Source organism: Podarcis pityusensis (genome assembly GCF_964106645.2).
Source record: "Podarcis pityusensis genome assembly, chromosome: 4".
NCBI lineage: Eukaryota > Metazoa > Chordata > Lepidosauria > Squamata > Lacertidae > Podarcis > Podarcis pityusensis.
This window is the reverse complement of record NC_138027.1, coordinates 24628365-24649987: the sequence shown is the minus strand read 5'-3', so window position 1 is coordinate 24649987 and position 21623 is coordinate 24628365. Positions and strand designations below refer to the sequence as shown.

The 21623-nt window shown below is 40.1% G+C and overlaps 1 protein-coding gene across 5 annotated transcripts in view; it reads right to left on the bottom strand.

Annotated features, from left to right (window-relative positions):
* Window positions 1-20160, bottom strand: part of TNFRSF19 (TNF receptor superfamily member 19) — a 52449-nt gene extending 32289 nt beyond the window's left edge. Inside the window, exons 1-3 of one of the 5 annotated variants that reach the window (XM_081004183.1) lie at window positions 20016-20160; window positions 19668-19756; window positions 1630-1728 (exon numbers count right to left, since the gene is read on the bottom strand). In XM_081004183.1, coding sequence (XP_080860309.1) covers window positions 1630-1695 — 66 coding nt within the window. In that variant the 5' untranslated portion in view covers window positions 1696-1728; window positions 19668-19756; window positions 20016-20160. Of the gene's footprint in view, window positions 1-1629; window positions 1729-12230; window positions 12422-14047; window positions 14153-19667; window positions 19971-20015 lie in introns of those variants that run through there. The other 4 variants (XM_081004179.1, XM_081004180.1, XM_081004181.1 and 1 more) reach the window with 4 other exon arrangements.
* Between the last annotated feature and the right edge of the window lie 1463 nt (window positions 20161-21623).

Sequence of the window (21623 nt, the reverse complement as noted above, 5' to 3'; positions counted from 1 at the left end):
CTAACCTTAACTAAGCTTGTAACAACACCACATTCAGAACTAACATGATCCTACATTCATTGCCTCTTGGTGAAGCATGAACTGCTTTGGGCTAATTCACAATATCTTAATCAGCTGAATTTTATCAATAATCTTATAGAGCCTTCCCAAACTGTTGACCTTCAGATGTTTTATACAACAGCCCCAACCAGCATGGCCAACGATTAGGGATGCTAGTTCTGGCCAGTTATTCTGCAATTGCCACTGATTACTAAGAAAAACTATCTCCAATATCTTCCAAGAGGACATGAACACTTCCTCTCAAGCTTCCCAGTATTTCCACACCGTTGATCAGTTCCTCCCTGTTGGTGAGGACCATGTCCAAGATAGATGATCCTCATGTTGCTTCTTCCATTTTCTGGGAAATAAACTTGTCAGCAAGGCAATGGGGGAATTTGCTGGATCGTACATTCTTGGTGGAGTTTTGAGTTCCAACAAATATTGGAGAAGCATAAGTCTCCCATGACTACTGTATATCTCTTTGTTGAATGTTTGGTAATCTACTCCAGGAAGGCATCCAAGTCTTTAGTCTTCAGTCTTGCTTGGCTGTCTATAGCAGACACTAAGGTAACTGTTGCTTGCCTCTACAACAATTATTAGCCATATAATTTCTATCTGCCCTCCATCTTCCAGATCATGGAACTCTTCACAAGTGCATACATCCTTTACATACAATGCTACTCCTCCTCCTTTCTTGTTTGGTCTATTCCTTTTGAACAGGTTATATGCTTCAGTTTCTACATTCCAGTCATCAGTCTCATACCACCAGATTTCAATAATGCCTATTAGGTCATATTTGCCTTCCTGTTTTAAGAGCTCAAATTTGTCTTGCTTGTTTCCCATATAGTGAGCATTAGTATAGAAATAACTGAAATCATGAGTCAATCCCTCCAGCTGCTACCATCTTGTAGTTTCTTGTCCTTTAAGCAGTTTCTGGAGCACCACCTCAGTTACCTATGCATCAATGAAGCTATTATACCCAATACCAGGTGTTCCCCTGCTGTTTGTAAAATTGTCTCCCACCCCATAAGGATTTAGTTTAAAGTTCTCCTGATCAGGTTTGCAAGACTCTTAAGCAAATATATTCTTGCCAACCGCTGTGAGGTGCAACCCATATCTTGCCAGATGTCCTTCCTCAAAACAGAGGAGACCATAGTCCAAGAAGCCAAACTTTTCCTGACAACACCACTTGCGCAGCCAGTGGTTTACTTTGAGTATTTTCCTCTCTCTTCCTAGGCCACAAATGTCATCAGGAAAGAGTGTTGAAAAAGTCACCTTTGCCCCAAGGCTCTTCAACTTCCTGCCCAGAGTTTCATAGCCCATGCTATATGTCAAAGGCTGTGTCTGGCGGTATTGTTCGTACCCACACAAATCAGAAGGGTTGTGGTCAGTGGGGTTTATAAAATTTGATGACAACTCCATCACACTGTAAATCTATGCACCTGGAAGACAGCAAACCTCCCAGGACATCTTGTTACTACTGAACACTGTTGTCTCTGATTCCCTCAGTAGGGAGTCATCTACTACCACCACTTGTGCAACCCACTGGAGCATAAATTCACAACACACATCAAGAAATTGTCTACTTACAAAACATATTAGAAGTATCAGCAACTTCAGCATGCTAGAATGCCACTGTGACCTTTTTGTATCCATTTCTGAAGTCTTTCCTTTAATGAAGTACTAAATCTGAAAAAAGAAAATAAGTTTAAAACTGCAGGGTGGATGAACTAGCAGTGTTGCATCTAGGTTTGAGGCCTGAACAATGGTGAGTAATCACATATGGGAAAACTGGTAACTCCTGAAAATCTGACCTAGTCCTTACAGAACTGTTTGGGCTGTGCTACTTTAGTCTTCCACGTGCTCCATAGAGAAATACATTCCTCCACATATACACTAAATGACAGAATGAAGGGGTTTTAGCCTAGCGTTCTCCCTGCCCTCCAATATAGTTTTCTACATGCAGTAAATGTTTTCGTACAAAGGAACATTCAGTCATTTGTTCACTCTCACCTGGGATCCAAAGTGGTACATCCTAATCAGCATTACTATCTAAGTTACTGCAACTCTGAACTGTAGCAAAGTCTCCAATAATCCAGTCACAGCCACTGGCTCATCAAAAGTAAATCTCTACTGGCCATGAACAAGAGAGTTTGTTTGGTGCTAAGAATCAAGCCAAACATAAACTTGAACCAAACTCAGCACAGAACCTTTCTCTTTCCTGATTTAGAACCCCAATTCTAATTTGAAAACCTATGTTGGACATAAACATAGATAGGAAATCTGCCTGATGCACAAGGAACATAGCTAAAGGTCCACACATGCACTTGGTTTGGGAAGCAACTCATTGCGACGGTCACCTCCAGACTGGATTATTGTAACTCGCTCTACGTGGGGCTGCCCTTGAGACTGACCCAGAAACTCCAGCGGGTGCAGAATGCTGCAGCGAGACTCCTTACGGGGTCTTCGCTGCGAGACCACATTCATCCGGTGCTATACCAGCTGCACTGGCTCCCGGTGGAGTACAGGATCAGGTTTAAGGTGCTGGTTTTAACCTTTAAAGCCCTATACGGCCTAGGACCCTCGTACCTACGGGACCGCCTCTCCTGGTATGCCCCACAGAGAAACTTACGGTCTTCGAATAAAAACATCTTGAAGGTCCCAGGCCACAGAGAAGTTAGGCTGGCCTCAACTAGAGCCAGGGCTTTTTCGGCTGTGGCTCCGATCTGGTGGAACACTCTGTCACAAGAGACCAGGGCCCTGCGGGACTTGACATCTTTCCGCAGGGCCTGCAAGACAGAGCTGTTCCACCAGGCCTTTGGCCAGGGCACAGCCTGACTCCCTCCCTCGGCAATCTTCGCGGAGCTCTGGCTCAATAGTTGCCAGCGGCTTGAATTAATTAATTTTATAATGAATGATTTTAGACTGTTGTTTATGCTGTACTTTTGTACTGTTTTATTGTTGTTAGCCGCCCTGAGCCCGGCTTCGGCTGGGGAGGGCGGGATATAAATAAAATTTATTATTATTATTATTATTATTGAGCCAGCATTTGGTTAGAATGGCATGCAAATCTCTCTAATATAATAATATATAATATATAATATAATATATATAATATATATAAAATATCACATTGCACATTGGCTACATAGACAAGTGGCAGTGTGCTGAGCTGCTGAGCTGGTGGGTGGGAGGATCCAAAGGACAGAGACAGACCCAGGAAATGTGAGCAGGAGGGTGATCTAGGCAAGGTGAGGAAGAGGGATCTGGAGGATGGAGATATGGATGGACAGGCAGCCAAGACAAAATTAGAAGGAAGCGGAAAGAAGAGAAGGGAGCCATGTGCAAGCAAGTGGCTCAGGCAAGCAAACGAGCAATGGCAAGAGCTAAGGGTTTTTTGTTTTTGTTTTGCCAAGGTGTAAAGAGGAATAGGTGAGGTTGGTGGGTCTTGTCATCTGGGCAGCCCTGGCCCTCCATACACACTGTCTTAGCTTGTGACCTGGGTAGGTCATTTTGGTGCTGCAAAAACTATGTGGGAAGAAGCAAAAAACCAACTAACTATACTGGAAAAAAACTATTAGCAAAGGAGGGACAACAAATTTGATACAGCTTTTCTTATATATAATTGGTCATACACTTTAAAAGCTGGGTATGCTAGCTTTTTATTATGATCCAAATATACTATTTTTATATATCTATATTCAAGGCTGAAAAAGAGCAGCCATATAAATAATGTCTGAATACTAGGTACCCGTCCCATTCTTCAGTCACTTATCTCCTTCTCACTCTCAGACTAAGGGCTCTTGGGTTCAAGGTGAGCTGCAGCAGTCACTTCCAATGATTCAAAGAACCACAAGTGCATATAACTTCAGATATGCAAATAGTCCCCACAAGGCCTACTCAAAAAAATCTTCATCTCATTTGTGCCCGAAGAGCTATGTGCACAGCTCACATGATTATGTGCTTGATTTCTGGGTCTGCTGATCCTAAGGGCTAGATGATAATTAATGTTATTGTTGGTAACAAGGCAACTGGCAGACTGTAATGCAAAATAAAACAAATCACTATTATAATGTCCAAGTGCACTCCTTTTTTCTAGGTTTCCAGTTTCAAGAGGCCTTTCATAAAATCCTTATAGTACAGTACACTGGTGATGCATGTTTACAACTTATATGCTTAATTATGGTATTTGGAAATTCAAAGGCTGGTAATGATAAACTAAACTAAATAGGAACAATTGTGATATGTGGCAATACTATGATAATAAAATTGTACAACAGAACAAGAGGTAACCAACTTTTTGGGGCCCATTTGCAAAAGAGCTACATCTGTCAGTTATTATCTGATCCCATCCAAAGGCTTGGACTAACAAATAATATATTAAAAGAATCAGAAATTAAACTAGTATAGAAAAAACATCATAGCAAGTATTCTATCAGGTACTTTCTGGAGAGCAGAAAGGATAGGGTATAAATTTAATAAACAATAATCATGCTAAGATAATGGAATGAGTCTTACTGTAGTTACCTGAAAAAGACTCATTCCATTGCTGATCCACAGTGCCCCTCCCAATTGGCTAGTCACTTCTCAGGTAGTGGGACAGACAGAAAGGCTCCTTCCACTGGCCTGCTTTGACACATTTGTACTTTTTGTGCCATCTGCTCTAAGTTTTTCCAATCAATAACTAAGGGAAGGATCTAAATATAATAAAAGTAAATTCCGCCTCTGTCCCCAATTATCTCTGGTTAACAAATGCCAGCAAAATAATACAAAAAGCTATGTGTACATATTTTATATTTTTTTATGAAGCTTTCTACAGAGATATTCTTTTCTTATGCAATTCTTTGAGTATTTTTATATTGAATAGCAAATCTAACATTTTCCTATGAACATTGCCAAACCCAGTACCAGTGTCAGGAATTTCACATGCAGAAACTAAGTCGTACACTTCAAAAGCCAAACATTTCACATCGCATAATTCTACTACTAGCCTAGTACATCTGCTCATCTTGCTGTGAACTCTAAGCCGATTGCCTCATCTATATATTGAAGAATTACTCAGCCTTCAAAATAGAGCAATTCATCAAAAGGCTCTGAGTTGAAGTTTACAACTGCTGGAACTTCCAAAAAGAAGTCTGAGACCATCTGGATATTAAATTTCAGAGAACTCGTTTAGCCTCAAAAGTTGCAAATTCTCTTCAGTACTTTACAGCAGATATGTCTGAACGCTCTAATCACACAAGTTTTATAGGCACTTTTCAATTCACAGAAACATCTCAGGAGACGGCTCAGCTAATATACGTAGGAAGAGTATTCAATGTAGCATGCAGTATGATCCCTGAATTGGAATATGCAGTAATAACATAGTGCTTTTCACAAAGAAAATTAGATTAAAAAATAAAAGGACTGGAACATACAAATAACTGACTGACTTGCCTGGAAGCAAGTCTTGAAAGGAATGAAACTGTGCCAACTGCGTGTTTCCTGTTTCTGTCTCCAGTTCAAACATTTCTGGTTTAAAAACAGACATTACTGCACTTAATAATAGGCTGCTATTGGGCAAATTTGTTCTCTACTGCTATCAAGTGGCACTGTACTGATGTCAGTTGGACACAAGCCATTCAGTCTATCCTTTTCCTGTGTATACAGAGGGCAAAATATGTCCAGAAATGTTGTATCCCAAATCCAACTAATGTAGACATTTTGTTTCTACTTATTAATATTAATAATGAGTTTTAATTAACAATATAAAAACTTTTTCCCCTACCAAGGGATAGCCACATCAACATAAAGCATTCATTAGAAAATACTGTTTTGCAAAGGAAATGAATGTTTCTGCTAAATTGTCCAAATCCTAACTTAAGCTGTGATCTGTCCCCATCCACATCTGATAGCAGCTAGTAATATAAAGCACATGGGTGCCTAAAGAGAAGTATCTCCCAAGTTTGTTTTAAGTATAACAAGAGAACAATTTTAATGTGAATGTGGCCATATATCTGGGATACATAATCCTTCATAACTTTTAAACCGAGTTTCAAAACATACATCAGTCTGCATGTTGTGGTGGGCAGCATTATATTTTGTTTTTCCATATGTAAACATGCAACAATTTAAAACTACAACACCTATTGTTTCAGCCAGTCAGACTCCATGAAGTTGGACCTCTATTTCTCATTTTCATTCTGTATGGTTTAGAATAACTAAAAACTGTTATTCCATTACATTGCTTTAGAAAAAATGGTCACTAAGCATTTTAAAAACCTTGTACAGCCCATATCACTAACAGTATGAACACAGTATGTGAACTGCCCTGAGACTGCCGGGTTTGGGTGGTATATAAATTCAATAAATAATAATAACATGACAAATAAAAATGATCAGCTTAAGAATAGATAAAATATCTTATAAAGCTTGAAATATTCAAAAACCTCAGACTTCTTATGCTATATTCTGTTTGTAGTGCATGCAGAAAATGAATAGGCAAACAAATAGGTTGTAAGGTTTTTATAATTATTTTCATAGCGCTGTCAATGTGCATATTGCTTTATTTTATTTTGTTTTATTTTATTGTTGTTAGCCGCCCTGAGCCCAGCTTCGGCTGGGGAGGGCGGGATATAAATAAAATTTATTATTTATTATTTATTATTTATTATAGTACTTTTCAAAGTGGAAGCAAAGACAGATCTCTTCCTCGAGGAACTAACAGTGCAGTCCTAGGCAATATACTCACAAGCCCCACTAGTTCAATGAAACTTTGTCCCAGGTATGTCACGTATAGTTTGCTCCCTTACAAACTAGGTTTCTTTTGGGTAAGTGGGTAGGGAAGACAAAGAGAGAGAGAGAGAGAGAGAGAACAGTGTGGAGGGTCGTAGTATTAAGTTGACATGTTCAATCCCCCTGCCTCTATTCGTCTCCCCACAAAGCTGAAGTACCACATGCTATGTCAGTATGGTGTTGTGGTTAGAGTATTGGCCTAAGACCAGGGAGACCAGGATTCAAAACCCCACTCAACCATGAAGCTCACTAAGTGACCTTGGAACAGTCACTGCCTGTCAGGCTAACCTACTTCACAGGGTTGTTGGCATCCATCTATCTCAATAGACAATGGAGTGTGCCTCCAGGGATGAAGTCAAACTGCTGTGTTAGCAGCACTGAAGTGACCTTCCCAGAGCACAAGCCTGGGCAGTGTGTATGGAGGTCCTGGATTGGCGACAAGACACCTCCTCCCCGGCCTTGCTGATGTGGTCCAAAGGAAAGCAGAGCAACACATTTGGCACCAGCTTGGCTGCAGGAGTTGCTGGAAGGAGGTACCATCCAACCATCTTAGGGACTCCACTCCAGATTTGTGTAGGGTTTATGGTACTTCTTAGCCTTTTGTTCTTCTGAAGTTATCCCGCAAGGCCACGGAGGTTTAGGATCAGTGTTTTCCTTCTCCTAGATGGGCTACCTTCCCAGGGTGACAAACCCCATCTGCCCCTCACTTCCCTCTACACAAAGTCCAGAAACCACCTTATTGACCATTGGACCCGCTGTTGGTCTTGTCTGCTCAATCTGCCAGAGACTGTCTTCATAAACAGGAGAAGCCCCTAACTCACGAAGGGTTTGAGATCCATCAGCTACCCTCACCTGGTTTGATGGGATTAAAGAAGGGGCAGAACTATGTGCGCTACCTTGAGCTCCTTGGATAAAAGGTGGGGTATAAATGCAATAAATAAGTAAAAATAATACCACTAACTATTCAAGCTAACTATTCTTTGTTGCTTTACTATTACTGCATTTCTATTTGTAAGTGGTGCAGTGGTTAGACTATTAGAATAGGACAGAGGAAATTAGGGCTCAAACCCCTAAGCCGTGAAACTAACTTGGGCCAGTCACAGTCTCTCAGCCTTACCTACCTCACTGAGTTGGTGTGACAGATAGATAAGAACATTCAGGGGTAAGTAGTTTCAAAAGCAGAAACTAAGTTTAAAATATAGCTTTCATATAAGTTGTGTGTATGCCAACCCTAATTTATTAAAATCAAAAGCATCTGTAGGAGTCTGAAATCTTATTTGGAGAATCAGATTTGGGAGAAGAGAAGAGTCTGTTTAATACTTGTTTTTCCACTTAGCATTGTCCTCAGGCTACCCAGGAATTCTAAATGAACTGGTGGGGATGCAAGAACCCCACCCCACCCCACCCCAAGTTTAAGCAGTGCACAATAGCTAGGATAAAAAGGTAAAGGTAAAGGACCCCTGACAGTTAAGTTCAGTTGTGAATGACTCTGGGGTTGCGGCACTCATCTCGCTTTACTGGCCAAGGGAGCTGACGTTTGTCCACAGACAGTTTTTCCAGGTCATGTGGCCAGCACAACTAAGCCGCTTCTGGCGAAACCAGAGCAGCGCACAGAAACGCCCTTTACCTTCCCACCAGAGTGGTACATATTTATCTACATGACCTTTGACGTGCTTTTGAACTGCTAGGTTGGCAGGAGCTGGGACCGAGCAATGGGAACTCACCTCGTCATGGGGAATCGAACCGCTGACCTTCCGATTGGCAAGCCCTAGGCTCAGTGGTTTAGACCACAGGAAAGAGCTATTTTAGGGATGCCCAAAGTCTTTGGCATCCCCAGTGGGATTGCAATTTTTTAATTATTATTTAGACCCTTACACCATATCACAAAATAATTTTTTTAAAGTCCCCCTAGCTTTGAAAACACTGGGCTAAATAACAGGGAATAGGTTTCACTGTTGAGGAAATAGTAAATATGAGCAACTTCAAATGTATTGGAAGTTTGTTATGGCTGTACTGTTTCTTGATTAGTGTTCTGGATAGGCTTAGCTACACTGAAATCATAAATTGAAATGGTTGAAATTACTGTACTGTCACTCTAAAATGTTTCTGCTATCATCTAATTTCAGGTATTCATGTGTGGTAATTTGGTATAATTTCACTGTATGCATTTCCTGATCTTACTTTACAGCAAATATATTTTGTATTTATGTCAATTACATACAGTTAACACAAGGAAAACACTATGGAGCTAATAAGCCAGACAACACAACACAAACAGCTCAGGTGGATAACATAATACGTATTTATGTAGCTACAAGAAAATATAAACAGATGTCATGGAGATTAGCTTCTGCAATTAGCAAAATACAACGTGTAATAAATCAATAAAGCATTAATCTATCCCACTCAGCACCTTCTATCTGCTTCCACCAGCCTCCTCAACTTATAAACCTAGTTGCACAAACTTGACATCAATAAAGGCTCCTACATTAATATCACCAATGTATTTTCTTTAGATTTCACATGCAAAGAGAAGAGGAACAATGTATAATAAAAAGATACTTGACTATTGAGTCCTGGCCTCCTTGACACATAAGCTTTTGATAAACTATTACGTCTCACACTTTCCCCATGCAATTCTTACGTTTGTGAAAAGATTAAAACCTCCACTTATCCATACTATTTTAGGCACCAGGGAAAAAAAGAATACCATAAGACGACTAAACAACAACAACAATGCAAGTGCAGAAGATGGCCAGTGTCAATAACATAGAATTGCATGAATCTACACTCCTTATAAACAACACACTTCAAAATTTTCCCATTTTGCCAATACCAAATCCCATTTTTTTAAAATACTCCCAGCACATCTGGAAGAACATGTCTATCCTACTACATTTCCTACACTTTGGAATGGTAGATCTCAAGTAACCTGAGCTCTGATATGGGGTCACATTAAAAATATATTAATGGGTTATATTGATAGATTGGCAAAATACTTCTGCTCCTCTTTTTGTTATGCTAAAAAGTATAAAGGTCTTTTGAGCAAATAAAGTTTTTTAGGTAGTTAATGAATTACTCCCCCATATTTCCAAATTCCAATAAATTAGGTTAAATATGAGAACCCATTCCAGAAATGAAAGGTAAATGAATGGGTGACTTGGCAAATATGAGGTCTGTCTTTTCTCCCTAACCACACCAACACATCCAAAGGCAAAGAGTCAACTGCAGATTGTTGAATCAACTTCTAATAAATCTGCAATTAAGGGTAATGCCAAGCAGCATATTGAGCCAAAAAAAGGAACATCAAGATCCCACACAGCCACAGACCTTTAGAACTTACTTCTATGTAGTCTGATTTATTTTTTTTACCAACACACGACAAAATAGCTAACCAAGCACTACTACTTTGTTAAGGCTTTTCCTGACAACTTAAGGGCAAGGAAAAAAACTCAGCAGCCTTGGCAACACGTGTACTTACTATTACGTACAATCCATGCCAGCAGATTTTTTTTTTCCAAAGGCCAGTGCTTCAAATCCTTTTCTGACATAGTGTATAATGGGCCATAGTTCAACTGGTAAAGTTACTGCCAGTTAGCATACACTCCCATCTGTTATCATGATTTATCATACCACGAAATAAGGTATAAACCTTGCGCATTGGCCTGATCCAGCAAGCTCTTCTTTTGTTCTTATATTCAAACAATTCTTTCTTACTTTTGAAGTAGTAACATTTATTACTGCTGATTTACTAAAGGCTACTTTATAATTAGAGATACTTTTGAATTTGTCAAATTCAACATTCAAAGTAAGGGAGGTTGCACATGTATATCAGCAACATCTATGTGTATATTTGAGCTTATTTAAATTGTCAAATATTTTGAACCCTTCAATTTAAGGCAGAGGAACAGAAGGCACCCATGTCTGTTATCTTTGTTAAGCTCAAACCATGGGTTTGTTGTTGCCATCGCCATAGCTCTGGGTAGACCACACCTATGGAAGTTTTGGTCAAATTTCTTCTGTACAGGCATATTCCTGGTCTCTCTATTCCACTAAGTTAAAGGTTGGTGGTTGCATCCACCAACACCATTCCCAGTGGACATCTGGCATGGGAGAGACTGCCCGATTTGAAGCAACCTGTTTGGGAAGCTTTATGTGCTACAAAATCTCCAACTGGATCGGTTGTTGTTACCCCTCGACACAATTTTGCTAATTTGAACTATTTGAGGGCTAGCTGCTATCTGGTTGCAACGTTGTCCCATTTGGAAAGCCAAATAATCCTTCATTTATTTGAACTTGCCTGAAGTAATTTTGCCACTTCTGGTGCTCCATCCAGGCATTTGGGTTTAAATTAAAGTTCTGAAGTTATCTGTTCTTAAGCATCTATCTTGTTTGATAGCATAGTTATACCCATACTCCAATATTCTGTATTTAAGACCTGCCTTTTTATCTGTGCATTGACAGCCTTTGTTTGAGTGGGTATAATTCTGTAAGTACAATTTAAATTTCCTCTTTAGGCTTGCTCGTTATGGGCAGAAGAGACACATAGCATAGTAAAAAGAAGAAAGGACAGTTCCACTCAAAGTCTCTTGACTGGAAAGAGAGCAACTTTAAGTGAGAATTCAGCAGGCAGCACCAGCAAACTGCATTGACACACCAGGGTTTCAACTATTTAAGAGCTACACACTGAAATCCTTATCCGGAAGCAAGCCCCACTGGGCACATTGATACTTAATACCAAGAAAACACACACAGGATTGTACCGACATATAACTGAAAGGTGGGGGCATAAGAACCCACAGAGCATCTTACAATTACAGATTGCTGTGGGGGGTTGGGGTTAAACATTAACACATCCCCAAAAACAAAACCACGCAGCAGAACAATAGCAAAGCCATATAAAAACATTGTCGGAAATTAAAAGCTCAGAATAAGAGGAGGGAGTCAAGCATAACTAAGGAAACATCCCTAGGAAGGGGACTTCTCAAGTCAGGGCGCCACCACAAACAAGGCTTTCACTAGGTGACCTTAACAGATCTGAAACCACCCTGGGTACTGAAACCATCCCTCCCCTGGCTGGCATCACACAATCAGAAAGCATGGTCTGAGGACGACCACCCACCACCTTCTAGGGGGCGGAAGAACTGGACACCGCGTGTATTCCGCCTTGGGTTGCGCAGCGGGAGAAAGGCGGCATACAAAAGTTGGGAAATAAATCCCAATATCGAGCAGCTAGCCACGTTCTCGGCGCTGACTGCTCCCTCAGCCTCCCAGCCAAGGCAAACCTTTCCTATAAAAGCCTCCCTCCCGCCTCCGCCTTTCCCTCAGCCCCGCTGCTGCCGACGCCTTTCTGGTCACCTCGCGAAAGCAAAAGGGCTCATCCCTCTCCCTCAGCTCCAGGGCGACGGGTGCCTCACCGTCATCGTGGCTCGGCGAACTTGGCTCGGCGAACGCAGCAAAACCCACCAGAAAAGAAAAGAAAAAGCTTAGAGGCGGCGGGGTGTCCGTGACCGTTAAAAGTTACGCCAGCCGCCCGCCACCGGCTGCTGCTGCTGCCGCCGCCGCTGCGCGAGGCTCCCATCCAGCCCCACAGCGGCTCCTCCGCCTCCGCCAGCCAACCAGCCCACCCGCCGCCTCTCTTTCTGCCCCGCAGCTCCCTCTCGTAGCCTAGGCAACCACCCGCCGCTCCACCTCCCTCTCCGCGCTGGGAAGCACGGACCAATCGCAGGCCGTCACGCCACGTGACCCTCCCGGGAGGCGGCAACGCTTAAAACTCGAGGCGGACGCAGTGACGGTTGAGGGGGAATAGCCGTTGGGGCCTTCCCTCAGCGCCTGCCCCCCACGCGCCGCTTGGCAAGAGGAGGGAGTTTTAATAGCCGGGTATGTGGTGGGGTATGATTTCTATTGAGTGCGGCTGATAAGGGTCCCCTGCTCTCTCTCTCTCCGCCCCCCCCGCCACGAAATTAAAAGGCAATGGGGAGCGGGGAGCCGTTTCTGTGCTGTGGGCTGTCGCCACCCTTTACCCCTTGCCTACCACTTTTATATTCGGTATTTCTGATCTTGCAACGCAGCCTTGCGAATTTCATTTCTCAAAGGTCACCTTCCTGGGGCAGGTGATAATTAAAAGCAATATAAAGATATAATTCCTGCCGCAGTGATAATCCTATGTAAATGCACTTGAGAGTAGGCCCATTGTATAGAGTCAGATTTACTTCTGAGTAGTGCTGCAGGAAGGGATGGGGTGTCTGTCTCTCTTCTCTCACTGCTACCTCCCCCCCCCCACACCTCCAGTTTTATCTAATTATGCTAGTTGAAAGAGAGCTGGTGCAAATCATACCAGTGTAAATGGACAAAAAGGGGCATGTGGATGGTGGGAAGTGGGATTATTATTATTATTATTAATTGAATTTATATACAACCCTATACCCCGACGTCTCAGGGCACTTAACGGAATAAAATCAAAATATAAAACCACAAAATACATCATCAAAATAAAAACAACAACCCTAATAACCCCCCACTACCCAAAACCATATTTTAAAAGGGCATAGGATCATCACAACATTTAAAGTAAGACAATTAACAAAGCCACTCATTAGAAAGACCATTATCTCAAAAATGTCTGCAAGAATATTTATTGGCAACCAAATTGGCTGGGTGCTTTTCTGATAACAGTTAAGCTGCATCATAACTGTTTACTGGTTCTTCCTGTGGTGCTTGGGATAACCTAACTACCAAAAATGCAGGTGTAACTAGAATTCACCATATAGGAGACAATGGAAAGGAACAAAATGAAAGTCCACATTGCACCCTCTCTACAAACTCTGAACAGTTAGGATCCAAGTGAATTTACACAGGTGATACTGGCATATCTTCCTGGGCATTGCTGTATAAGACTTGCATAGGATTGTGCTGTAATATATTTAAACTGAAAATGCACCTGGGACTATCAGTACGACTGCTGTGCTTTGAACAAGAGTATTGCTCGCTGCTGCGTGTATCGATAAAGCTAGTGAACTAGCCACTGTGCACAAATACAGGGCCATCTACAATGTTTTTGTGCTAGTGCAAATTTGCATTTGGATTTCTAGGACAGAAAAGCCATCACTGACTCTCTTTGGTAATATTAGATCTTTCATTGTGGAGTAGCAAAGAGAACTTGACTCCGATTGCCGTGTTGTTTTCTATCAATCTTTGGGATTAAAGTGTCAGTCACTTGCTACTACTGAAATACCTTGCATATGCCCAACTCTTCGTGTGATGCAGTGGTTTTCAGATATTCTGCCTTCAGGAAATCCTTTTCATTTCAACTTGTTTCTTAGGGAAAGCTATGTAACCCCTGCAGAAGACAATGTGTCCTTGAACATGACTCTTGCCTTCACCCTCCCAATTCCTATTGGACTTTCTATTTACCCTGTGTGAATGAAGAATGTACCCTAGATAGAACATACCTAATATTCCATAGGCTTCATTTCAAAGGTCGCTGAGGGTTCTCTGAGTGTTTTGCATATTCAGATCCATTTAAGGCACCCACTCTTACTTCAGACAAGACCTTCTGATGTGATTACTTCAAGGCTTCTCTGTCAATTTCTGTACTCTGAAGACATGAGCTACATGTTACATATGGCATTTGCACAGGTGAGGCCTGAATCAACTATAATTGCACCGAATATGTGTTTCATCTCCCACATTAACAGTTTGGTCCTCTGCAGATTTTCCATTGCACTACTCTAAGAGACAAGGTGCGCTAGAGGTGTACCTTTTTAGAGGGAGATAACATGAAGAACTATCAGAAGCAGTGACAACCATTGCTTGCCTAATCCCTGCAGCCATCCTATGGAAGCAGCAGCTGTTTCTACCAGGAAACATTGGATGTTCCCTTCTGTTGGTGTAGTGCGTTCTTGGCTACATGAGTAAGGGCTACTCACCCATGAGCTTAGGAAATAGGGAATGATTCCTTGAGATTCTAAAAAGTATATTGATAGACCAGTGATTTGATAGTCCTGTATGAGTTGTAGAAAACAAACCAGCTCTTTGTTATATCTGGTGAAGAGTTCAGTGTAACAGCAAAGCTTACTCGCCTGTTATTGTTCCACTTTATTGCCTAATTTTAATCACTTGTGGAAAAGCAAGAATGATCTATTTGAGATGTTAACTGAACTGACCCTTATGAGAAAGCAGAAGTATATGGAATATTATCTGTGTAGCTCAATGACAGAGACAGCTCTAAACGTTAGAGTCTAAAGACAGATCTGTACTTGTTATGACAGCTGTTGGAAACTGATGTCAATATTATATTACAGAGTATTTTAGTAATCTTTACTTCTACTAGTCCTAAAATATGTTTATGGTGTTATTTGAGACAGTTTGATTGTAGGAAGGAATCAATAATTGCTCCCATCTGTTGAGTAAATAAATAGTATATGTACATGTGGCTTTTGAAGTCAGTTTTGTTGAAAACATTGTGCAAAGGATTAAAGAATGTTTGTGTAGTGCTTTGGAAGTCTAAAGTATTATAAGTGCCAGGTATTATTATTAAATCCTGTATGAATCAGGCCCATGAAAGACTAAACCACCAGCGGGTTTTTTAAAGTGGCAGAATGCTGCACTGTTTTTTTTTATGTTATGCTTTTGCTTTTTACATTGCTTCTGGTTATTCTGCCTACATATATAGTTATTTATACCTTTCACATTTGTATCCTGCACTTTGAGGAGTTCTAAGTATACAGTGAATTTATTTAAACCATTTGTAGTCTGCCTTTCATTATCAAATGCTCAAGGCAGCTGACAACAAAATTAAACCACAATTAAAAATATAAGTTAGAAGCAACACAAAAACCCCTCCAATAATACCAACAGCAATGGTAAAAATTATTCCATAGCAGTAGGTTAAAACCAATACAATAAAACCACCATATAAAAACCAAAATTCTTCTTTAAACTGAAGTTTTGTTGTTCATGTTGCTAGTTTCTATATGGCCAGTGGCAGGTGGGGATAGGGTAAGACATATTTTCCACAGGAGGGAATTCCAGATTTTCAGGGGCAGCCATAAAAAAGGTCCTCTTCCTCTCCCAACCAAGCATTTTAGGGGATGCTGGGACCACAGGAGGGCTTTGAATATGATCTCAACAGACTGGCAGAATTTATACCATTTTGTTTTCTTCTTACAACTCATGTGATTTCACAGCTAGTTACCCATCCAAGCACTGAACAGACCCAGGCCTGCTTAGCTTCAGCAAGATGGTAGGCTCATGTTCTTTCAGATCTGGAGCAACTTTTGTCTCCAGACCCAATTCAAAGTGCTGCTTTTGACATAAGGCATTTCCTGGCTTGGGATCAGGGTACCTGAAGGACTACCTGTCCAGCATATTGGCATAACTGAACCTTAAGATATTGTTTTGGGGTTCTTTGGGATGCCCTGTAGGGTGAAGTGTGACAGAGGCCTTCTATGGCCTTCTCAGAAGTGACAACATCGCCAGTTATCAGCTTTCCTAGCTTGCTATCAAGGTGGGTGTAAGCTTATTTTCCCAGGCTTTAAATCTGTTCTTAATTTTGATTTATTTTAACTGGTTTACGTTTTTAAAGTTGTTCTTATATGTTGACACCGATTGGAGGTTTTTTCCTAATAATTGTCACACAGGAGGTTTTTTTGTTTTTTTAAAAAACAAACAAACCCAAGATTGTGGCTGGTGATGGAAGAATAATTCTAGAGTGGGTTCTAGAATTTTGCTGGAACTCTGTTTAGCTACCATTACAAATGTTTTTGGTGGCTGTGGTGAGATTATTATTTGGTGTGTGAAAGTTATAGGTATCAATTTAATAGACAAGTTACTTATGCCTATTAAAATCAATAGAAAGGGGTGTCTAACTTTGTATTAGATTGTGTCTGGTATGTTTCCAGAGTGACTGTGTTTCTAGAATGTGAAATATTGGAAGGGATATTAATTGCAGCAAAGACAGGGCATGCTTATTTCACACCTGGCTTCTTAGATTGTCCACCTGTTTCATATATCTTCAGAAATTCAAGTGTAATTTATAATAAAATGAGGGCATCCCACTGACATGACCTAATGACAATTTACTACTTTTTCACTTTAAAAATTCCATGCCAGCTGTATTTCAAAAAAGGAAAATATGGCATATAAAATTGTTTATGTCATTAATGGTCACTATATTAACATGTGCTTGCACTAACCTAGTTATCAATATTGCTGATGTGCCAAGAGTTAAAGAATTTGATAATCCACCACTATCTTCTAAAGATACTGAATAAATTAAAACTGATGACAGGAATTTTGGCTATTTTAAACAGTCCTTTTAAAGTGAAAAGTTGTTGAAGGAAGAAAAGACGGAGCAAGAGACCTCTATTAGATAAAATTAGAAGTCTTTGAAATATTTATATAATAACCTACAGACCCAAAAGAAGAGGTTGTGAGAAAAAGTTGCTAGACGTATACTCTTAGACAAATCTTATAACAGTCAATTAGGGCAGATTATTGATTATTGATGTAAAATTAAACCCTAGAAAAGCTCGATACTGTATGTATTGCCCTGATAATAGCCAAAAGCAGCCTTGTGGAAAAATAGATTTCATGAATGGATTGTGGGTGGGTGGATTGAAAATGAGTTTGTAATAGCAAGTGACTCCAATAGGTTAGTTAATAAGAAAGAAGATCCCAGAGGCACTGAATTTACCACAGCACATCTTCTGTAACTGATTATACTGTTGCTTCAATATATAATTTAGTAAAATTAAGAAAGCAATATTTATGTTGATCACAATGTGCCTGTGACAATAAAATTAGTGTAGGAAGAAAAAAAATGATTTTTTGGGAATTTTTGAAGATTGAATACTAATCTGTTATAAAATAAGGATATAAAAGAAATTGAAATGGGGAAATACTGTAAACTTGTTCTAAAAAAAATAAGTTGGGTAACTGTACAGAATCTGTTTAAAGCCTCATGAGAGTCATGTCTTTAAGTTGTAGCTCTAAAAGCAGGAAGAAAAGACATTTAAAATATTGACAGACTTTACATTAGGGTTCTTAAACAACTATCTGGAGACCTAAATTGATCCCAGTTTACTGTATGGGATGAGTTCTTTAAAATTCTCATCTATCCGATTTTCATGCATGCAGAGCACCAGCAATTGAGGACCATATTTTCAGAAAGTCTTCCATTTAAGTTAATAAAACAACTAATATTCTTCAAGTATATAAATGTTTAGCCAGAGGTCATGGTATAGATTATCAGTCCTAAAAAATATGGTCATGATCTCATGTTGAGAGGCTGGGTTTTCAAACATAACATCCAAAACCCTTTAACAGATGTTCAAGACTAAAATATGTTAAGAGCAGTTAATCCTCAGTTAGCATGTTTTAGGTATTAGCTGCTTTTCTTTTTAAGCAGGAGTTGGTGATCTGCTTTATATTTCATTTCTTTTACTCTCATGTTGAAAAATACTGGGATTTGTTAATTCTCTTTATTTAAAAAAACCCACACCCTGAAATTGTTTGAAGTATGCAGTGTCTGATTAAGATACGGAGATATGAACAAGCATATAATATAGCCTACATTGTTTTTCCTGTTTAAAATTCAAAAAAAAGAATAGAGTGGATTTTTAAGAGTGATCATCAGATGAAAGGCAGTAGAGAAAATAAATAAAGTGTGTGTTAATCTTATTTACAAATAAAAGTAACATTTATGATATTCTTTTTATGATTAGTAGGCCCTTAGTCTGTAATCCTAAACATAGGGAGTAATGCCTCTTGGATGCAGTGGGACTTACTGAGTAAACATGCTTAGGACTGTGCTGTTACTACTAAAACATAAAGCTTTTAATGAATATATAAACATGGCCATAAATTGCCATCATAATTATGCATTGCCTCCCAGAGACATACATGCGTTGTTTCTTGAATGAATAGGATTGCAACTGTGCACATTGATTTTGTGCCAATGCAAGGGTTAGCCCATTGAGTGCTTCCAGCATCTCCATCTGTACATGGCGCTCTCCTGACAATGTAGTCAGTTGGAGAACCTGACCTGGAGAACACACAGACACGTGGATTGAAGCTAGAGTCTTCAATGCTATGACAAGATACAACATATAATAACTTCTCGGAAGTGCATCATTGAGTTCAACAGGACTTACTCCCAGGTAAATGCGTAAGCATGCTTATTAGAGAATAAGCTACACTGAATTCTGTGGGACTTCATTCAGAGTAAACATGCAAAGTTAGAGTAGTTGTGCTCTTTAGTTTATAGTTCAGTGTTTTCACTTCATGGACAACTCCATTTTTTAAACACATTTGCTTAGAGGTGAGCCCCCCAATTTCAATGGAACCCTAAGAGTATATAGCATGAGGGTAACTAGGCATGGAGTTACAAGTACAGATCATGATCCTCAAATAATTTCAATACACATTCCATTTATTTTCTGAAATTGTGAGAATGCATACGTGTAAAGATTTTAGCTGCTTATGTACTCACTAAGCGAACCTGAACAACTCTTAAGATTTACATATGTAACTTTTTATGTATTCCAACTGTGTATTGAAAAATACAGAGTGTTCCAAGAACACTAGTTACTATCAGTGCTTTCAATTTCTTTTCTGAACCATGTTTTGAGGTTTATTCTTATTAAAATATCGCACAATAAATTCCCCAAACGAGACTGTTGTTAAAATATTTCCTACATTCAACCATATGCCTTTCTCAAACTGTAATTATCTGCATGGGTGTTTAATATCATTTATGCAACTTTCAAGCTAGCTTTTGTTTCATTAAAAAAATCAAAACCGACAGCCTGTCAATGCATTGTAAGATTAAAATGAAATAAAAAATACAGTACCTGATGAATGCTGTTGTTTATCCAATAGCCACCCTTTCTGCAACTGAATTTCACTCTGCCAGAGCTTCTGCATTAAATGCCTTCATCTGCTTTAAAAAAAAAAAAAAAGTATGTCAGCACAAGCCCAGGCAAAATTCAAATCCAGGAAAATAAAATTAAGCACGCAGATCAAAGGGAGACGAGCAGTGCCTGTAATCTGATCAGTGATCTGTTGCCATACATCAAAGGCAGTGCTTGGGAGACTGGAGAGAAAGAACTTTCTTTATAGCAGGTAGTTGTGCTCCATTCTCTCCCTTTCTCTTGTCTCAAATATGGTTAATAAAAAGTCATCGCTATAAGCCCACCTACCCTCCTTTTTGGTTGTGAGGAGGGGAAAAACATGTTTCTTGGAGCTGAATGGCTGGATCTGTAGTCCTCTCTCTCTCTCTCTCTCTCTCTCTTTTCTTTTTGTTCCCAAGCTGTGCTCGTTGTGGATTGTGTGTTGGAAGCTTTCCCCAGTGCCAGCGGGTTCCGCTTTATGCCTTTCATCTTGCTGAGCTGATCCCATGACATCATTCAATGCTGTGGGACTGGTTGGAGAGCTATAATACAGCCTGTGGGGAAACACAGCTGAACTGCAACAAGAGTCTGTGCAGTTTTTAATTGAGTTAGCTGTCGTAAACAGTGCAAGAATGTCCTTCAAAAGTTTCTGTTATTTGGAATTTTTATATGAAGTCACGAAAGAGGCAGTGCATTTTACATGTCCTTGTGTAATAAAGTTATCAGATAATCTTCAAGTAAGGGTATCTTCCAGCATTGTGACTGACCAAAATCAAAATTTCCCACACGGGCTTAAATGATAAACTTGTAGGATGATTTCTAACAGCTGCCAATAAATTACCATTGAAACCACCAAAAGAAAGAACAGATTCCCACATTCAATTCCAGTACCAAAGAGGCTTTAGAGAAAAATGTCCTAATAAGTCTACAAATTTTTAAGCAACTTGAATTCAGTTGGACACCAGTGTGTTCTGAATGGGGGGGGGGGGGGACATAGCCCAAGCCTGTGCACGTTTATTCAGAAGTTAGTTCCGCTGATTGGGACTTCCTGATAAGTAAATCTGCATACTCTCACAGGATTAATGTGAACTGGATGAACTATGACAGTAAGAGGGAGCCTTTGGAGACAATTGCATTGCTTTGCTCATCATGGCTACTGGTACCTTGTGCAGCACTGTTAAGTACTTCTGTATCCCTTAATCTGTTCTTCTTTCTTCTGGTCTTGCTGGATGCTGATTTCTTTCCTCTGTTGTCTGGAGTAGAAATTTCACACTTCTTCTGGCTTAGAGAGCTGCAAAGTCTTCCTCTGCATCAGGAGTGGTGCATTGATGGGAAATTACTAATATGCTTATGAGTAAGCACAGGGACAGGAAGCACATGTTGTCACCAAAGTTACTCAAAGCTCCACCTTCTCAACCACCAACACCACCACACACCTGTGCCCATTTTTCATTACTGGAGGAAAAAATTATGTGAGCAATACACCTCTACTCACACAGTGAACATGTGAGGGTCTAGATTAACCTTGTGCAACCTAATCCCCCCCCCAGATGTGTTGGACTACAACTCCCATCAACCAAGCCAGTACAACTGGGCTAGCTGTGGTGAATGGGAGTCGTAGACCAAAACACCCAGAAGGAACCAAGTTGGAGAAGGCTGATCCAGCTAAACAAAGCATTGTCATTAGCAAGGCACAGGTCCTGGTACAAATCTATGGTCCTGTTGACTAGGGGATTTGAATGTGGGACCCTCTTCACTGGACTGCAGTCCGTGTCATCTTGTAAGTAGGAGAACAAAAGGCCAGGAGCCAGTCTTGGTCTGGAGCTGGAAGCTGGAAAGAGACAGAGGCTAAACTTGTTCTTTGCTCCCCCCCCCAAAAAAAACACAACAACAACAGTGGGGAGCAAGCAAAACCTG